This window comes from Stylophora pistillata, chromosome 11 (assembly GCF_964205215.1).
Source record: "Stylophora pistillata chromosome 11, jaStyPist1.2, whole genome shotgun sequence".
Classification (NCBI taxonomy): Eukaryota; Metazoa; Cnidaria; class Anthozoa; order Scleractinia; family Pocilloporidae; genus Stylophora; species Stylophora pistillata.
In genome coordinates, this window is record NC_142529.1 from 31087295 (window position 1) to 31103768 (window position 16474).

Consider the following 16474-nt stretch of genomic DNA (forward strand, 5'->3'; position numbering starts at 1 on the left):
CATTTCATTTACTTTCACTTGCTTTTATTTTAAAAAGAAAAATAAGAAATAAATCGAAATTTAAAAAAAAATAACAAAAATAATTCCTATAAATTTGAATATGTTTAATGGCAGTTCTCGGCCACTATACACGTCTGCAACACTTATGTCTTTGTTTGTCTGAGGCATTAAATGATTGAGAATTTTTTTCTTTTGGCGTTGAAAGGCCCATCCTAGTGAGTAGTTAAGATCTCAAAACCTGATTTATAGCAATCAATTTCTTTGAGATAGAGCCATTTAGATATTGGTATGTAAAATGGCTTATTCTGTTAATTAAAACCCTCAAAAACAATTGCGTCACACACCCTGGACGTGGCCCCTACTGCCAATCTAGATTTGGATTCTTATAGAACTATGTATAAGCTTTCATGAAAAGTAAGTTTGGCTCTCATATTTTGAATTTAAAAATCTGTCAAATTTTCATGTCTCATGTGGAATAGCCCTTTTTAGCTCAAAATTACTTACTCCAAAAACATGCACTCGGCGGTAATATGAAATGAACTTGTGGCTTAAATTCAAAAGGGAACAGCAGATCTGAAAAAGATTGAAGAGCAAAGCAGCAAAAATAAAACAGTTATCTTGGCGAACAGTCTTAAGGAATAACCCCTGTTGGTTCAAGTACTCAGCGTATAAAAGAGATACCTATTCTTAGAAGTTGAGGATGTCTAAACATGTTGTTTTAATCAGTCCTGGCAAGGTGATTAAACTAGGAAATAAAGAGGTACAATCTTCTTGCTACCCACCAAACAACCTATTCATGTTTCTGAAAAGACGTATTAAAAAAAGACCTTTAAAAAACAGCTTCTCCAATAATCATCGGTTGTTCCACAGAAACTGCAATCATGGCCTTCCTATGGCTTAGATTTTCAACAGATAGTGATATAAATAAATGTGGGTATTACACTGTAGACCTCCTTTTATTGCATGTACTAAACGTTTTATTCTAGACTAAAGATTTCAAAATTAACAAGTACAGTATGAACACCTCATTTACTGAAACACACAATGTACTGACCTTATTTGACTGAATAGTGACATTTTGTGACTCAATCAATCAATCAATACTTTATTTACCCACATAGCGTCAAGGAGCTCGTAGAGCTTGTTCAAAATACATAGGTGCCTCTAAGATTAAGAATCTAAAAAACCTAATACATACTGTCAAGACCTAATAGATTAGAAATTGAAATTGGACTTTAATTGATTTTAATAAACATTGTCAGTCCAGTGACAGAATCCTTTATCACCGATGAAAAAGCGACAATATAGTGTAATGTCAGCTCCCATTCAGCCTGTGTTACAAAATAAAGAATTCTATAGCTGAGAGGGAAAAAGGGACTCACTGAAACAAAATCAAGGTACACTTGATAAACAGAAACATAAACAACATGCAGTATGATGCACGATCCTCGCAGTATTGAAGAAAATCATAAAGATGCAGATTGTATGTTGACTTGTAAATTTGTGTTGCAACATCCAAGGTCTCTTAATCTCTAAAGCTATAACTAATAGCTCCGCTGATCTTCTACAGGTAGAGAGACATTGTGCTTTCAATGCTAAAGAGGTGCAGCCCCAATGATTCCAAGGATCTCTTTATGATTTTCTTCAATACACAGCACAATAGTTTTTATCAGTTAGTCACTGACCTGATCAAGCAGCAGGCTAAAATCCACCTCAGTGACTGGAGGTAGTGCTGGATACACACCTGACAGAATTTCAAAATCGTTAGAAATAGGCTAACCTTTTGACGTCTGGAATGATCACCGTGAACAGTGAACACTCAGTGGGGAGTTGAGAGACACAGTTACAGGTTTGCATATAATTATGAAGAATTCTTGTAATCCCTAAGTGTTCAGATAAGGTTTTGTAAAGTTGATAAAGTCCTCTATTGCTTTTATAAAATATTTGTCAAAAATAACTCAACAAAGATAGGGTAACATGACAACTATGTTTACATATTCTCACTACAACCCTATCATTCATGAAAATAACAACATCTGATCTCACCTGAATTCAACTGTGCTACATCAATAAGAATTGAACTTGTCGGTGAAACTGAAGAGAAAAATAACAAGAAAGATCTAAAGAAATATTTCAGCTTTTTTAAAATTATCTTGCTCTTGATAACAAATGAGACTGTACATAGTAACAACTAATGCTCTGGGTGCTTTATTCATCATTGTCACTGTGGTTTGTATGAAGCTATCTAATCCATCTGACAGCTGGTCTTCATAACAACTTGCTTTTTATAGGATGTTTTTCCTTCATTGCTACTTTAACTTAATCGATAGTTTTTTTGCTGTGTGTTTTTATTGACCAAGACAAAGCTTAGATGCATAAAAAGACAAAAAAAAAACAAAACAAAAAACAGGCAAATAGTTAGCTATCTTCACCAAGCAAGCATGCTAATTAAAAAATTTTTCATCAGTTGTAAAAGGATTTGGTGGCTAAAATAAGAATAAAAAATGACTTGTTTATTTTGAGAGCTAGGAAAGATAGCCTATTAATTGCTTGTAGCACAGGAGGAGAGATCCATAAAAATGCAGAAAAGAAAAAGGCAAAATTATCCAGCTATCTTGACCTAACAACCTTGGTCGCTTAAGTATTTAGTACATGGTAAAAGGTTTTAGCTTAAATAATCAAGGATGACTTGTTTATTATGAGAACTGGAAAGAAATTCAATGCTTAAATTGCTTTAAATCCATGCAGCATTAATTTCCTATAATAAGGTAACACTTGAAGGGTAGAAGTGAGTTTGTGTTTTTTACAAAAAGAGGTTTCTTTTCTTTTCCATTCAAGGTGACACTAATAAAAATGTTAGATGTAAAATGTTTGATGAAATATCATCAGAATTAATACAAAATGTAAACATACCTTCTCTTTGCTTTTTCAAGGCACTCTGCAGTAAGCACAGTGATCACATTGCAGAGAATAAAATGGCTATCCAATCTTGCGCTCTTCTGCTGTATACAACAGGTTCTTGTCAAGCAATACATTTTTAGAAAATCCTTATTAAGGTGTTTTACCTTATGTTATTAGTGTTAATTACCTCTGGTTAGCCTCATTTATTTTTACTGAAACAACAGACTTCAAAATGTAACATCACTTTAATTTTATTTTCAGGTTTTGTATAATAGTGGAAATACAGTTCAGCAACATACACTCTCTGAAGCATTCAGGTATGGGCCTCAGTAATGAAATGAATTGGGTTTTATTTTAATACTTTCCTTATTATAATTAATGTCTGTAAGTTCTAAGTTAATTAAACAGCACAAGTTCATCTATTGATCAATGTACTTTATTTTTTGACATCTTTATGTCTCCATCAGCCAATTCCTGAATGAAATTAGACTATGATGAGCTCACGGCCTTAGATCAGCTGTCAGCATGTGGTCTCAAGAACTTCATGTTTGATGTAGCCAAGGTTAGTGAGGCGGGAAGGGGAAGGGGATTGGTGAGCTAATCTGGACTGCACACTTGCAAATGGTTTTTATGTGCAGTATCTGACTGGGCAGATACTAAATTGTAGCATTCTCTGGAGGTTTTTTTTTTTAAAGACCAGCTATAAAAAACACTAGGTGCAGGCAAAGGTAAACATTTATTTTTGAACAAGACTATGGTGTTTCACTGCTTTGTTGGATTAAAATAGACTGTGCTTCAAACACCAGAAGCCTGCAAAAGTGCAGCTACTTCTGGAGAACATTTCACTTACTTCAAAGCCTATGGAGACACTTGAGACTTGTGAAGCCTTCTGAATGAGATCATGGAAAGTAACTCAGTAACCCTGAGTTTTGATGATTTACAGTTTACTAGTGGTTTTGGCTGTATTGCGGGATGTTGCAGAATACAAGATAATCTTAGTGGAAAGGCTGCATGAATTGAATCTCAATCAGTTGAATTTCCTTCACAGGCAAGAGGTCTCATGGCTGAAACTCTGGACATGCTTGCACAGAAGGGAAAGTTTCATCTTTCTTGTGAACTTCAGGGCAAGTTGGCATCTAGAGGTTTCACTGATATTATCAGCAGAGGTGCGAATGGCGAGAAAGACATGATTGCAGCACTTTATTGAATAGTTCAATGAAGGGGCATTCACGAGATGATTTTGCACAGTGTTCTGTTGAGTTGACCTGTTCAGAATTCTCTTTTTAGAATTGAAAGAGGTCAAATTTTTTTGGTAAGATGCATGAATTTTTTGATAAAGATTTGTTTATTTTATAATTGTAAAAGTGTTTGACTCTTATTTTTCATACCATCATCATTGACAATGTAATATGTACAAGGTTCATCCTTAAAGTAGCAGATGCCAGCTCAGCAAATAAGAAATAAAGAAAACAAGGTGGCAGTTGAAGTGGGTTCGTTTTTATTTTGTAGTGATTTTTAATTCATACTTACCTTGTATGCGGATAACAGGTGCTTTTATACAGTGTATGGATCCTAAGGATGCAGAATCATTTCTGTTGTCTAAGGTACTGTGAGTGAAAATTATTTCATAGGTCTAATCTGCCTAAATTTCCTCCATGTACTTTTTGTTTTGAGGTTCAGCTATGTCTTGAAGATAAGAGGAAAGTTTCAACTGAATGCTTGCATTTTTATTGGTTCTTCAGTAACCCTTTCCCTCCCAAGAATGTATTAGTAAATAAATTCTCCATACTGTTTGCTATTCTTTTCCTATAGTGTAACTTTAAAGAATTTGGTATTAGATTAACTAATAATCCCCTCATTGATATTTTTCGTTATTCTCGTTACTCATCTGCTTGATATAATATTGATGTTGTAAGGAGAATTAAGTTCTGTCTCATCACTTATGGGAGTTAAACCAATTTTTTGTGCCTTCCTTTGATTTGCAGCCTGAAATTATTTTAAGTCATTTGAAGTTCCCTCTTTGTCATCTGACTTCATTGAATGAAATGAAGAAAGCTTGGTACACATTGCTCGAGTTCTGGACCCATCTCGTCCTTCATTTAGATCCTTGGCAAGTTAAGTGAGACCTCCAAGGCAGAGGTAAGAATTTGTCATTATTTGTAACGACCAAGCTTAATCAGAAATTTAAACTGTATTAACTGTCAGTGTCAAGAGGGAATAACAACTAAAGCCAATAAATAAAAAGCTTTGAAGGTGTTTTCAAGGAACTTTCAGATAGGATTAATGATAAATATGACTACTGAACAGATTATGATTTACACTATATATACCATGAATCAGTTGTAATGCATACTACTATCAGATGTTAGCAGTTGTGAAATACAGGTATGAATGGTTTAAGATTGTGATGGTGATGGTGGTTATTGTGGTAATTTGATAAGGGTTTACATTCATAAGGATGTTTCACTTTCATTTAATTTCAGGACTGTATCTGGAAGCTCAATCAGCTCAGTGATTTCTCTTGAAAGTACTGCCAGTTTCAGACAGGTCTGCATGAGTTACCGTATTTATTCGCCTATAAGCCGAGCGATTTTTCCAACAAATTAAACTGAGAACAGGTAAATTCTCGCCAAGGAAGGGGGTTCGGCTTATAGCCGAGTATTTTCGCCAAAAAATATTTACGGGTGCTTAACAAGATTCGAAATTCAATGTTTATTCGACTGTAAGCCGAGCGATTAACAACAAACACAAATTTCCGAGATCACGAAAGGTAGGTACATGTAAATCATTGTTGGTTCTGCTCGACGGAAGCTCGAATCGCATAGGAGTTTCATCCATATATTTGAACAGCCTGGAGAGCGAATGGCCATACCGCTGCCGAAGTGCGATCAGGGACCGATGGAACTGGATGATCTTTTCTTCCAGATCTTGTGGGAGTCGCTGGGCCAGGGTTGTCCTAGTGCGAAGGCTGATGGAATGGCGCTTTTTCCATCTCTGGTAGCAACCCAGTGAGGCTCTGAAGTCTGGATCACTGCTCAACTCCTTCGCTTTCAGCCGTAGAATTAATCCGCTTACAGCAATTCCTGTAAAAGACAACAGAGATCAATTGTTTGACTTGTTTTGACGACATGAAAAACTGGCCAATCAGAAGCGGTCATTCCCACGATTTGTGTAAACATTGCAACACGATCTGACAGATATCAGTTGATCGAAGCTTTTCATTGTTTTAAAGAAGCGAAAGACTTACCTTGACTCCCCTGCTCTGAAAACCAGTCCAGTAGTGTTTGATCCAATTCAGGATACTTTGGCGAAAAGCAGCCCATCGTCTTTCGCTTTGCTGACATTTTAAGCTCACCATAAAACAGGTTCGCTTGATCTTTTCGCCAGCGACGCACCATCGATTCACTAATCGATTCCGTAATCTCTAGCGATGTCGGAGTTGTTCTCGACGGCCTCTGCTTCAGCAACGACTTTTAGTTTGAACGCTAAGTTGTATGAAGAACGACGAACTTTCGGCATGATGATCGATTACGATAACTTTGAAAGAGAGCGATTGTTTGAGACAGGATTCTGAACTCAGGTGAATGTTTTGTTATGTCACGCATGGTTCTATTTATTTACACATTAACTTCAACTTATCTGTGATTTGTTGTTACTTTCAATTAAACGACCAATAACAACTGAGTAAATAACCTACTTTTTGGTTACATGTTTCCCGAGAGGGAAGCTCCTTTTGTTCTCGGTTTATGTTAATTCATCTCAGTTAACGACACGCGTGGAGTACTTTGCAATTATTAGGTCTCGGCTTATAGCCGAATGTTTTGCGTTTATTTTTTATTTCAATGCAACAGCTGCTGACATGAAGAAGTTTAGGGTCTCGGCTTATAGCCGAGATCGGCTTATAGGCGAATAAATACGGTATGTTTTTTTTTTTCTTCGACAATATATTATTTCATTTATTGTAATTAACTTATCCACACACATCCAACAGAGAATCATTGAAATCTCCAAAGGATGAAACTTTTTTTCAGTGATTATAATGGAAGTTTTAGTGGAAGTGAATGAGAGTTGGCAGGGGGGGTGGGTGGGGGGTAGGGGGACACGATAAACTGTTGTTATTAACACTATAAACTAAACTGGAACAAGATAAGGAAGAGTCAAAAGATCCATTTATCTTACTTCCTGCAAACTTTGTAAAATAAATGTTGAATTGTTCCTAGGGGAGCAGGGATGGCGCAGTGGTGAGAGCACTCGCCCCCCACCACTGTGGCCTGGGTTTGATTCCCGGACTTGGCGTCACATATGGGTTGAGTTTGCTGTTGGTTCTCGTCCTTGCTCTGGGGGTTTCCTCCGGGTCCTCCTGTTTACCTCCCTCCGCAAAAACCAACATTCCAAATTCCAATTCGATTGGAACAGTGGACAAGAAGAGCCACCCAGTAGAATGTCCATTGCTAATTTATTATTTATTATTTATTATTTTTTAATTGTTCACTTTCGGTGATATAGGAGGATCATAAGCAACCTTCCCTGCATGATCTGATTGAGCTGTTTTTATGTTGTCTTTTGGTTTTAAATTATCTCAGAGATGATAAGTTGGATGCTGATGCAAGGTGTGTGTCCCATGTTATTTATCTTCTTTATTAAATTTTTTATAATTTTATATATTGAGGGCTGGGGGATGTCAAAAGTAGAAAGCTGCCGGCAGAAATGGTTAATTTACTTCCATGTTTCAGCTTGCATCTCCAGTTCCTTGAGAGAGATGGCATTTTTTCAAAAAAATTATCCTGGATTAGTTAGGAGCCATCTAACCAAGCTCAGTTTCTTCAAATAAGATGTTGCAGATGTCTTTGAAATTAGGGTTAATAAGAATAATTATGCTTGTAAAAGATTTAATAACTAATTAAAAGGATATTGTAATTGATACTTTTCTCTGTTGTCTGTGTCCAGAGTTGCAGCATTTAAGTGCATTACTGGAGGAGACCAAGCTTCTGAAAATGATCTGGGAAGGAAGAGGGTAATTTCAAGTATTAATAAAAGCTCTCAAATTGTGGTTGATAGTGAAGTACATTCTATGGTACTTTAGATGATCTTCCATTCAGACCATGTAATGATATCATTATCACAGTTTCTGTTCATAATAGGAAAGTACAATGGAGTTCCTGTGCAAGCCTGTCATTTGTCCTATGGCCAACAACACACGGCTGTTGTTAGTTCATCGGGAGATTTTTACACATGGGGAAGATCACAAAAAGGAAGGTACAATGTACAGGCCTGAATTTTTTCAGGTAGGATTTTCACTATTGCTTAAATAGTGCTCTTTACTGCGAGGATCGTACATAAATACGTTTCTACAACCGCGGTTCAAATATATGAATTTCATATATTCATTGAGTTTGATTTATCATCTTACGGGTTTATGGTGAATTAGTTTGATGACCTGTTCCCAGTTGGCTTGTTAGCTCAATTGGTAGAGTGCTGCACTAGTACCGCAGAGGTCAGTGGTTCAAATCCCATGCAGGCCTGAATTTTTTCAGGTGTGATTTTCACTATTGCTTATTAAAATAGTGCTCTTTACTGCAAGGATCATACATAAATACGGTACAATGTGTTGCCAGAAACATCTCTGAAGAATTGAATGTTATATTTTAGACAAAGAAAGTCTGCCAAATGTTAACTCATCACTGCCTATGTGCTTGTAGTGTCATTATTGAAAAATATTGCTGATCCTATAGCAGCTAGTATGCAGGACACATGTCATATATGTTTATCAACTATTGGTCTCATAAGTTATGAATATACAGAAGTAAAAGAAATTTAAAAAAAGGACCAAATAAGATTGCCGAAACAGAAACAAAATCCCATGCGAGACGCAACCCGAAAACTAAAAAGAAAAAAAATATATATCCGATAAAAAAACTAATGAACTATATGAACTTTGTAATGGGCCTTGCTGATCACCATAGAGTCTCTGTGGCTCCGTGCTAAAGCATCGGAGCACCGAGTCCCAAGGTCTGAGGTTGGATTTGTCATGGGGACTTAAAAATTTTTCTTTCCCCCAAACTTGTGACTTAAGATGAAATGTAACATCTTTCTAAGGTTACTGTTACGTAGTTGTAAATTCAGATATAGGTGATCACAGGATTGGACTCCCACTTTTTATAGAGAACAAGATAGATTAAACTTATGATTTTCAATTAATAATGGGATGGTACATTACCGGTATGTAGGATTTTTTTAATATATCAAATGGAACTAAGATTGTTAGGCTGTGGCACAGGTTGATCAGGAATGTAGCTTCTTTGTCTGGTTGGTATTTGCTGGCCAAACCAGGTCACCTCACACAGTGCATTTTTCTATGCTCTAGAATTTACCAGTTCTGCCTTTATTGCACTGATTAATTAGATCTTGTGGAGTATAAACAAACAATTAATCTTTACTGCAGATTTGGTCACATGGAGATTTAATTGAGGAAGAAGGAAAATCCATTCCTTTTCAAGTTAAAATTCTCCACATGCACAGGTTGGTTTTCTTGGAGTGAGATTTAGTTTTTCAAATCATTTTGAGATGCTTCAAAAACAATTTTTTATCTTTCTCATGGTGTATTTGAATTGTTTTAATGTTAGTTGCAAATGCCTATTGATTGACTGAGTATAATTATGTTGATTGTTTTAGGATTAATGTGTTGTCAGTGGCTTGTGGAAAGGAACATACGTTGCCTCTCTGCAGTGATGGGATAAGCAATCATAGTTAACCCATTAATGGCCGCAGCTTTTGTGGAAAACTGTGTTTTGAAGCTAGTCAAGCAGATTTCGGGTCACTGTTGTTGTTTTAAAAGCTCAAACCTACCAAAAACCCCTTGACAGCTTGTGCACTCGATGGCCTTTCGATCCAAATACAAAATGGCGGCCTGAAAATCTCAGGCATGCACAGAAAGCAAAATTTCGACAGTTTTTGGGTTGAAAAATCATGCCCCACTTACGACTTTTACTTTTCTCTCTTTTTCCTGCCCTTTTTTTCCCCTCTCTTTTTCCTGCCCTTTTTTTCCCCTCTCCTTGCCTGAAGTTTCTCCTCACTTGCTGGAAATTGAGTAGGCTTCATTTTGGTGTAGAGGTTTTTCAGAAACTACTCATTATTTTCAAAGCACATGCTCGAAAAGGTAGGTGGGTAATGAAACACGATTTTCGTGCAGATTTTCAGGTCAAAGTGACATGGTTTTTTGGCTATTTCTCCAATCTCCTTCACTCAATTGCACTCATTCTGGTATTGTCTGTAAGATATTTTCAACCTGTTCAAGTAGGTGCTCAAATTCGTGCTCCAGGGTTAAAAGTGATGACGTCACAAGGCGTAGAAAGGGTGTGGGTCCCCATGGGCGCATATGGGCGCACTGGATGTCAATAGGTTAATTAACATGTTGCTAGCTCTCAAGAAGATCAAGATAAGAGGTTTAGCTTATTCACCTCAGCAAGAGAGTTGAAATTTCAAAGTGAGTAGTATGCAGTGGGGCTGAACATTCCTAGCAGACTTGTATACATACATACATACTTTATTTTTCATGTAGGTCAGTACAAGAAGGCAGCTAAAAAGCTGATGTGGACCTACAAATTTAAATATATCTACAACAATTTAAATATTAATGTTATCAAACTTAAGAATTATTTACAATGGGTAAGAAAAAAAAATGAAGAACTGCTTTCATTTTAAGCAGGAACCATTAACCATGATCTCTATTCTGAGTACAATGTGATACAGTTTGATTCATTGATGTGAGGGCAGCTGGCAAGAAGTATGCGTCAGTGATTAATTTGATTATTTTCCCTCACATAGGTGTATTCTTGGGCATCATCAAAGTATGGACAGGTAAGAAATACAACTTTATCAATGCAAATATTATCAGCATCCTTGCAAGATGTTCCTTTTGATTTTAACCCTTTAACTTAACCCCAAAGTCTGACTGTCAATTCTCCCCTCTAACTGCTACACATTTCCTTGTAAATTAGGTACAAGAATTTTACGTTAGATCAAGATAGCAATCTCTACATAAGTTTAAGTATCTCACTACCTGTTTACTGAGTAATAATTTATATGGATATTATAGGGACTTGAAGGATAAAAAGGCAGAGCCCTACCTGAATGCCATTTCTAAGGTAGTCGTTTTCAACTTTGGTCACAACATCTTTGAATCAGATAATGCATTTAGAAATAATTTCCTGATTCACATGATAATTTTTTTTAACAATGTTGTGTTATGTATGATGTACGATCGTCGCAGTAGATAGCGGTATTTATGCAATAGCGAAAATCAGACCTGAAAAAAATCAGGCCTGTACGGGACTCGAACCACTGACCTCTGCGATACTAGTGCAGCGCTCTACCAATTCAGCTAACAAGCCAACTGGGAGCAAGCCGATAAGTTGGCTGGTAATAAACCCGTGTAAGTGATAAATGAGATAGAATAAATATATGAAGTTCATATATTTTGAACTGCGGTGTTAGATACGTATGATGCACGATCCTCGCAGTAGATAGCGTTATTTATGCAATAGCGCAAATTTTTTTCAGGTCTGATTTTCGCTATTGCATAAATAGCGCTATCTACTGCGAGGATCGTGCATCAGACGTATCTAATACCGCAGTTCAAAATATATGAACTTCATATATTTATTCTATCTCATTTATCACTTTCACGGGTTTATTACGAACCAACTTATCGGCTTGCTCCCAGTTGGCTTGTTAGCTCAATTGGTAGAGCGCTGCACTAGTATCGCAGAAATCAGTGGTTTGAGTCCCGTACAGGCCTGATTTTTTTCAGGTCTGATTTTCGCTATTGCATAAATACCGCTATCTACTGCAAGGATCGTGCATCATACGTATCTAATACTGCAGTTCAAAATATATGAACTTCATATATTTATTCTATCTCAATGTTGTGTTATTTTGAGGAAAGTTTGGCCAAGGAGACACAAAGCAACAGACAAGGCCTGTCTACATTACCGAGCTATCGGACAACAAATGTATAGCAGTTATGTGTGGACATTATCACTCCATGGCTCTGTGAGCAGATCACCGGGTGTGGTCGTGGGGATGGGGAGTCCATGGACAGTTAGGAGTGGGTAGCATTAAAGATGCACTCCTCCCAACACATGTGCAAGCACTTGATCAGTATCAAGTGACCAAACTAGCTGCTGGGTATTCACACAGTGCAGTACTTACAGCTTAGGTTGGCTTTGGTTTGTTACAAAGTCAATTCAATCTGCACCTGAATACCATAAATCCTATAATAAGCCTTCCCGGGGGAGGGGGGAGCTTATTTATTCCACAGACTTTGGGGGGGGGGGTGGCTTAGAGGGAGGCTTATTAATTTAAATTGGAAAAACTTAATTTAGAGGAAAAACTTAATAAGTATCACTTCTTTTTGAACAAAATGAAACACAGAGTGCTAGTAATATTCTTCAGCACACAAACTGATGGCCATGGTTTACCATGTTTCCCACCTAGTGGGTTTTGTGCCCTGACCAAATATTATATTTTGACCTAAGTTTTACTAAGCTGGGTTATGAGACAAAAGACTGTTGCTATGAAAGAACTTGTTAAGGCCCACATCAAGGAAGAGCCATACACTTGAATAAGCCATTTTTGTTACATTAAAAATTCAAACTTGGTTCAGAGGCTTAGGGGGAAAAGAAACTAAAGATATCACATAGAGGTTGGACAATGAATGATTAATTGCTTTTGGTTTATTCCTCCTAGCCTGAGAGTCATGTTAGAATTTTAATATATGAACAGTGGCCTCACCTATTTATTACTGGAAATGGAAGAGAGGCAATGTTTTCCACCCCTGTTTAAATCATTTCTTTTTTCAAGGACAAATCCTCACATTTGGAGGAGGTATGAAAATACAGTCAAGCAGTTCACAGAAATTTCCTTTAATTTGTAATGTTGTTTCAAATTGGTTTTTATTGTGGTCATTTTGGAAACGTACAGGCTGCAAGGCATTTTTTAGAAATTTGAACTTTGGAGATTAACAGGGGAAGGGCAATCGGGCAAAACCCTGTGTTGAATTTTAAGCAGTGTTATAATTCGATACTCTCCCAGTGATAAGCTAGTATTATTGGATCTCAGATTTAATTTATGGTTTAGGCTGAATATAAAATACAAATCCATGTAGTTGGACACTTTTTGTCTCTACATACATTGTGCTCTCCAGAACTACCTGGCTCATGTTAATCCCTTAATGATGTTTAGGTTAGTTGTCTCTGATTTTGTAAAGACATTTAGGTATGTATCTTGTGGTGTTTGTTTTACTTAGGACTGTATGGTCAGTTAGGACTGGGAAACAATAGTAAGCAGACACTTCCAGTGCTTTTACGGACTTTAAAGAATGAGAAACTTTACTTAATTTGTTGTGGATCATTTGAAAGTGTAAGTAATTTAGCCAAATTTTCTTACTTTATATTTTAGTCTTTGCACCACTGTTGATACTTTCTTAAGGTGAGGAAAACATTTCTATTGTGCCCCATGCTCATGGTGACCATTCTTCTTGTGGCGACTGGTGTGGCTACTTAAAAAGTCCTGCGTCCTACAAACACAGAGGCCTTCCCCATGGCAAGGATCTGATGGACAAAAGCTTGAGGCAGTCCCTGGAAAAGATCATAGTAGTAAGTACAGTGTACATTTATGCTGGCACAGCTCGCTCCTCACAAATTCCCAATGCCAACCATTTTACCTGTAGAGGAACACAACTCTTAGAAAATAGTGTTAGTGCTTATGATTGTAATTTCTAAATTAAATTAATAACTGCAAGGGATAACGCTATAAGTGTTAGAGGACTATCAACCTCTTTTTCCGTTTCACAAGCTTTAAGAGATACCAAGTTGTAGTGAATAAAAACCATTTGCTTCTTCAATTTAGGTTTATGCTTCAAATGCCAAGAAGCTAGCTCCCCTTGGGTCGAGCCAGGCAATTCTTTAAAGTTTGCAAAGAAAATGGACAAGAAAATACTAATTTTGAAACAGAAACAGAAAACAAGAGAGTACAAGAAGAAAAGAATTGAGAAGAAAGCGAAGCAGTTGAAAAAGACAAAACAGCTTGAGAACAGAGAAGGACAACAGTATAGTTCTGGAATGGGCTTTGATGGACATGATGCTGCTCAGGAAATTTCAGCACCACCTGCAGCCTCAAAGATTGAGAAAATATCGTTAACCAAAGACTATCATCAAATCATATTTGATTTGGAAACATCTGGAAGGGGTAATTAGCTTTGCAGGGTGAAGTTTGGCAAAAAAGTAACAAAGTGAATACAAGGCTGTGCTCTAAGGAAAATTGAATGGAGCCCAGTGCTCTGAAACTGTGAAATCTAGGGTGCCCAGCATATGCTTTGTATAAAAAAAACAACTAAAATTTCCGAGTCACCTAAGTGGAAAAGTAAGGCGCCAGGGGCCACTGGGCGCTGTTAGAGCACAGCCTTGGAATATAACCATGTTTGTCCCAGCAGGGTATTTTGGAATTGCACATTAGAGAATAATTATATTTAATCATGGAATTGTTTTGCTATTTTGCTAGATTGCTGAATACTCGTCCTGCTAATTTGCATCCCATAGATTCCTTTGTTTTATCATGCCTTGTTCTTAAAGAAAATAGGTCAGATGCAAATTAGCAGGACAGGTGTTCAGAAATCACTCCTTCTATTTTTATTTTAGATATACCCTGCATAGATGCACTAAGCCTTTTTATTACATTTTTCTTTGTAATATCTTTGTAAAGTATTAATTGGATTACAATATCTTAAAACAGGTATTGATGCTGAAATCCTACAAATTGCAGCAACAGATGGTAATGATGAGTTCTCTATTTATATCAAGCCTCGTAATGAACTATCACCAGAAGCATCTGCTGTGAACAAACTCACCTTCCAAAGAGCAATACTGTTTTATGATGGGAAGCCAATAACTGATGCTGTTGCAATTGATGTGGCACTGAAGACCTTCATTGAGTGGCTCAAATCAAGAATGCCTTGCATTTTAGTAGCACACAATTGCAAATCCTTTGATGCCAGGTTCTTGGTGCAAGCAGCAGAGAAAAATGGAGTCATGGATGACTTAGTTAAAACAGTTTCTGGCTTTACAGACCCTCTTTCAGCATTCAGGGAATTGCTTCCTGAAAGGAAATCCCAAAGCCAAGAAAACCTGGTACAAGGTCTTCTGTGTAAATCCTATGAAGCTCACAATGCTCTTGCAGATGTGCAAACACTTTACCAGCTGGTGAACAAGTTTCTAAATGTCAAACTGCTACAAAAGCACAGCTTCAAAGTTTCATGGGTGGCATCCTATCAGAAGCTCCTAAAAGAAAAGAAACTTCTGGTTAATACCCTGCAGCCATTAGTTAGAGAGAAGTACATTTCAGCCTCAATGGCCATTAAGTGTGCAAGCTCAGGTTTGGGTCTCCCTCACCTGAGAGTGGTATACCAAAGAGGCAAGGAAGAAGGGGTGAAGCAAGTTCTGATGGAGAGGTTTGACAACAAACCCAGAGTCTCCTCAAACAAGCGGGTGCTGGTGCAAATATGTCAGTACTTTACAGATAATGCAAATTAAGATTGTGATTTGTGCAATTAATGTTTTGAAATAATTTTTGCACGGAAAATGTAGTAGTCAGAATGAGGACCAGTGAGACATTGGAGTGTGGTTCTGAAGTATAAAAAGCAAATTTTAAAGTACAGTTCGTATTTTTCAGAGTATACTACATTGTACTGTATATATCACTCCTGTTAGAGTGATGGGTGAAGAATTCACATTTTGCTGTGTATGGAAACCAAACAAGACAACATACAAAGAATACAAAGAATTTGGGTTGTCTGTCTAGCATGGGGTCCTTGACTCTTTTACGGACTATCCCTATGGCATTTTTTTTTCTCCTTTTTCTCTCTCTTTTGTTTACTATGCTGCCATTAAATTGATAAATATAAATATAAATACGAATCAACAGTCTTTTCTTCAAGTTTTTTGTCAAACCTTTATTGCCCAAGCAAAACAAATCGAACCCTAGCTCACTGGAATTAACAAAACGCCAGCGCTACAAAATTGTTTCAACTATATGCATATAACTTCAAAATCTCATCAAATCTTGACTTACCTCATTTTTTGTTATTTTTTCACCCTTTCCAAGTATGAATTTCTGTGTTGGTGACATCAAACACATAAAAACAACCGAAAAGAAGCTTATTATCGAGTGCATACTTCGAGCACGATGGACACCATTTTGTCTCGTCCCAGTCCCCACCGTGCAAATTCTTCATCCTGACTACGATCTGAAAACCATGTCCACCTTTCACGGCAGTTTGTGAGGAAACAAGCACGGTGACACCCGATTTTTTTTTCAGGTTTTTGCTATGAACAATCTAATAAAGAACATATTTGAAGAATAAAAAAAGTTTGACAGTAGAACATTTTTTTTTTTGGAAAATAGTTCCGTACTTTGTGTATTTTGGCCAAGGCGAGGACTTCAAGCTAACCACGGAACTGTCCGAAAAAGGGCAAAATCCCCACAACCGAGCAATCAAAAACAGCTAAAATGAAGCAAT

General features: G+C 36.9%; 2 protein-coding genes and 2 long non-coding RNA genes across 8 annotated transcripts in view; 3 read left to right on the plus strand and 1 right to left on the minus strand.

Annotated features, from left to right (window-relative positions):
• Positions 1-4969, plus strand: part of LOC148721169 (uncharacterized) — a 17917-nt gene extending 12948 nt beyond the window's left edge. Inside the window, exons 5-10 of one of the 5 annotated variants that reach the window (XR_015993466.1) lie at positions 2934-3015; positions 3163-3218; positions 3369-3463; positions 3950-4067; positions 4320-4391; positions 4887-4928. This is a non-coding gene — a long non-coding RNA (uncharacterized LOC148721169). Of the gene's footprint in view, positions 1-2933; positions 3016-3162; positions 3219-3368; positions 3464-3949; positions 4214-4319; positions 4392-4449; positions 4506-4575; positions 4688-4886 lie in introns of those variants that run through there. The other 4 variants (XR_015993464.1, XR_015993463.1, XR_015993465.1 and 1 more) reach the window with 4 other exon arrangements.
• Positions 1357-3219, minus strand: LOC148721170 (uncharacterized). The gene is made up of 3 exons (XR_015993471.1): positions 2914-3219; positions 2047-2094; positions 1357-1744 (listed from the first exon to the last, which is right to left on the minus strand). It is a non-coding gene; the product is annotated as an uncharacterized LOC148721170 (long non-coding RNA).
• Positions 4970-5263: 294 nt separating the features above from the next.
• On the plus strand, positions 5264-13498 carry LOC148721171 (uncharacterized). Its single transcript, XM_088737753.1, has 11 exons — positions 5264-5286; positions 5385-5448; positions 7408-7511; positions 7849-7915; positions 8043-8186; positions 9344-9420; positions 10726-10758; positions 10997-11045; positions 11841-11912; positions 12763-12786; positions 13360-13498. Exons 1-11 carry the CDS (start codon positions 5264-5266, stop codon positions 13375-13377), a joined length of 675 nt encoding a protein of 224 aa, XP_088593879.1. The 3' UTR covers positions 13378-13498.
• Positions 13247-16337, plus strand: LOC148721172 (maternal protein exuperantia-like). The gene is made up of 3 exons (XM_088739561.1): positions 13247-13556; positions 13810-14148; positions 14692-16337. The coding sequence occupies exons 2-3, from the start codon at positions 13884-13886 to the stop codon at positions 15486-15488; spliced, it is 1062 nt and encodes a 353-aa protein (XP_088595687.1). The 5' UTR covers positions 13247-13556; positions 13810-13883; the 3' UTR covers positions 15489-16337.
• The last annotated feature ends 137 nt before the right edge of the window (positions 16338-16474 follow it).

What these genes read in the sequence shown, in the direction of transcription:
- LOC148721172 (XM_088739561.1), top strand. Translation starts at nt 13,884, where the DNA reads ATGGACAAGAAAATACTAATTTTGAAACAGAAACAGAAAACAAGAGAG. An exon ending in TTTGGAAACATCTGGAAGGG is followed by an intron (nt 14,149 to 14,691) that starts GTAATTAGCTTT and finishes ATCTTAAAACAG; the next exon opens with GTATTGATGCTGAAATCCTA.
- LOC148721171 (XM_088737753.1), top strand. Translation starts at nt 5,264, where the DNA reads ATGTTAGCAGTTGTGAAATACAG. An exon ending in ATGATCTGGGAAGGAAGAGG is followed by an intron (nt 7,916 to 8,042) that starts GTAATTTCAAGT and finishes TGTTCATAATAG; the next exon opens with GAAAGTACAATGGAGTTCCT. An exon ending in ACAGGCCTGAATTTTTTCAG is followed by an intron (nt 8,187 to 9,343) that starts GTAGGATTTTCA and finishes TCTTTACTGCAG; the next exon opens with ATTTGGTCACATGGAGATTT.